General features: G+C 36.3%; 1 protein-coding gene across 6 annotated transcripts in view; it reads right to left on the bottom strand.

Annotated features, from left to right (window-relative positions):
• Positions 1-441: 441 nt before the first annotated feature.
• The window catches only part of Plscr4 (phospholipid scramblase 4), a 128,392-nt gene continuing 125,803 nt past the window's right edge, over positions 442-3,030 (bottom strand). For all 6 annotated transcript variants that reach the window (XM_028758920.1, XM_028758918.1, XM_028758915.1 and 3 more), the window contains 2 exons: positions 2,722-2,880; positions 442-2,091 (listed from right to left, as the gene is read on the bottom strand). In XM_028758920.1, coding sequence (XP_028614753.1) covers positions 2,041-2,091; positions 2,722-2,880 — 210 coding nt within the window. In that variant the 3' untranslated portion in view covers positions 442-2,040. The remainder of the gene's footprint in view (positions 2,092-2,721; positions 2,881-3,030) is intronic.

The following is a 3,030-nucleotide window of genomic DNA, read 5'->3' as shown; positions in this document are numbered from 1 at the left end:
TAGAGAAGTACAAAATGAAAGAGGACCTGAAGAAGGGGTGCAGGGATGTGGAAGTGGATCTGAAATAGGGGTGCAGAGATGTGGAAGTGGGTCTGAAATAGGGGTGCAGGGATGTGGAAGTGGACCTAGGAGGAGTTAGTGGGAAGGTTAAGGTTAGAATGATAAAAATACATTTGTAAAATTATCAAATAATTGACACAGTATTGAAAAGAAATGTTAGTTATTGCTGTATTTGTAATTGTGTAATTGATTTATTATTAAATCTATACAAGAATGCAAAGAGCTTGCTTAGTCAGTAAGAAATTCTCTAAAAATCTCTATGGAAAACACTCAGATTTAGTCACAACTCAGAAAATAAAATGAAATACCATCTTACTATTAGTTCTATTACATATTTATTTAAAAGTCTAAGAAACCTGAGAAAACAAGAAAACACTCAACTTTTAAAAAGCAAGTTCTGTTTATTTTTTAGTTCAGTGGGATGTCGTGATACAATGAAATTCTACTGAGATACAGAAGTTGCGTGAATTATATTAAAGAATTTTGCTGTTAGAGAAATATTAGCATCATAAACACTGAAGTATGAAGCACAGAAATGTAAATTATTCTGACCTTTACTATCAATGAGATGCAAGTGTTAGAATGGGGTGTGGGTGGGTAAAAGGACAGGTGTATACCTCAGCTCTCAGAATGGTTTATATGCAAGATACAAAAGATCATACAGAAACCATGTATGTCTAGCTAAAATTAGAGGTGTATTTTAAAATATGTGGTAATTAGTTTTTAGTTGAGAACTCACTTTTTTTTTTCATAAAAAGCCAACAGCAGTAAGTAAGTAACTGAGGAAAACAATCGTTCTCATAAAAACATTAGTTAATAAAGCTGAAGCACCTGTCTTTTATTTCAAAAAGATCTGCTGGCTAAATCACTTCTCTAAGGATAGCCCAACCCAAGAGCACTTAATCCTGTTATAAGAAACTGTAAAAGAATGTATCCATTAAACACACACACAGACACACAATGTGGAGGTCGAAAGCAAAGGCATGAGACTCATTAATCAAATCAGTGCATTTATACATACACTGTCCTTAGTACAAATAAGTAGTCTGCTGGCCTTCCTCATTTATAATCTGGAGAAGATATGGAAGCAACATATTTACTGTGTTTTCTTACTGTTTGTATGTAATGAGTTATTTAGCATGTAAATCAGACAAGCAGTATTAAAGCATTGACCGGATTTATACATTCAGCATTTATAAACTGTTCGTCACAAGGACATCCTGGTCATTAAATGGATTTTGAAAAAAAATATCAAATGAGATATAAAAATACAATAGGCAATTCCAGAGATCAGGATAAACATTCAGATATAATGCATGTGTAAATAAGAAAGTCCATACAAAATCTGCTGGGTAAGCAAATTAACAAGGTTTGTAAGAGATCAACTTTCTCTGGTACCTTCCTCCTATCTTCAAATATAAGTAGTTCCACATTGCCCAGTTGAGGGATGAAGAAATACCCACAGAAAATATAAACTGCCTATAAAGAGAATACATTTTATTTTATAATAAGATAAAATTCCCCATTGAGAACTTTATGAACTTTCATGCACATTGCAGATTGATGTTCTGGTGCATGCACACAAGAAATATTTTCTTTGCACATTAAAGCCCATTATTTCTGTGTACCTTTTGGCTCCTAAAGATGAAGAGTAAGAGTAGCTATCCTCTCTCCCAGAATCAAGTTTGTCCTGATGAAGAAGAGAGGGACAGATACAAAAGGTGTATTATGGTCTGTTGACAACCGAGGGCTTCATTTTCCTGTAGCTCACGTGCCTATAGTTGTAATGCTTGTATTTGTATATATTTATTTGGCTAATGAAGTAGAGATTTCAGAATAACCTAGTGTCCCAAGAAGCCAAGTTCTCAACTGGGACACATGTCAAGCCAGAGAAATATACTTGCTAATAACTGAAGGCTATGTTTAAGCAGAATGCAAATTTCTCTAATTCTGTTTTCAATTGATGATTTGCTTGATCCTCTATGTTGATGAATGTCGCGGAGCAGGAGAGCTTTCAAAGTACATGAAGTCCTGAAATTGAAGAAGGAATTACATTAAGATTGAGAGACGGATGGCAGATAGATAGAAATAATTACATTAATGCATATAATAGCCTTCAAAATTTATCCTGGGAGCATCCTATTCCAGTAAATAAGTCTAATGAAATATTTATGAGCGTGGCTAATGTGTGAGAATGCAGACAGATAATAAGCTTTTCATATTCAGCACCAATTAAAATGTTATCATTAACTGAAGGAAAACCTCAGTAAAGCCAGAGGAGGATGGAACACCGGTGAGCATAATTGCAGTTGACATACAAGAGAAAGGGGGCAGCTTTGTAGTTACTTTATTATATTAATTTTCACAGAACAGCTGTTTTGAAGTAATGAGAATGATAACCAATAGGAAATGAAACTGACTGCACCCACTATCTATCTGACACCTTCCAGGTGTGCCCCAGCAGACTAAGATCCATCACCCTGGAAAGGTCAGTATTTTTGTCCCTGCTACAAACGAATAAAGCTAGTCACCAAGTGCCAATCATATGCCTAGCAGTGGCACAGACAGAAGCTGGCCAGGTTTCGAAATGAATTTTCTGCTATAGAATACTGCTTCCCGACATAAGGAATGATTCTCTCAATGCCACAAGAAAAGGCTTACAATGAGGAAGCAAGAGCCGAAAATCATCGCTTTCATCTTCACGTCCAGGGCCAAAGGGAAGCAGATCTCGAAGTGGTCAGCATTTCCCATCGTTGACAAACAGCCATTCCACTTCCTGATAACACTGCCGATATTAGACACACCATCTAGAGAGTTGATCTGCAGTGCCAAGAACAGGAGTTTATCAACAGCATCATTGGACAAGTCTCTGTCTTTTTCATAGAAGCAGTTTTTGCATGATAATATATAATGAGGAACAAACTGTCAGAGACCAGGACCCCTAACAGGGACCCCTGCCAGCCTTCCCCC

Source organism: Grammomys surdaster, unplaced genomic scaffold (genome assembly GCF_004785775.1).
Source record: "Grammomys surdaster isolate TR1022 unplaced genomic scaffold, NIH_TR_1.0 126248, whole genome shotgun sequence".
Taxonomy (NCBI): domain Eukaryota; kingdom Metazoa; phylum Chordata; class Mammalia; order Rodentia; family Muridae; genus Grammomys; species Grammomys surdaster.
This window is presented reverse-complemented; position numbering and strand designations above follow the sequence as displayed.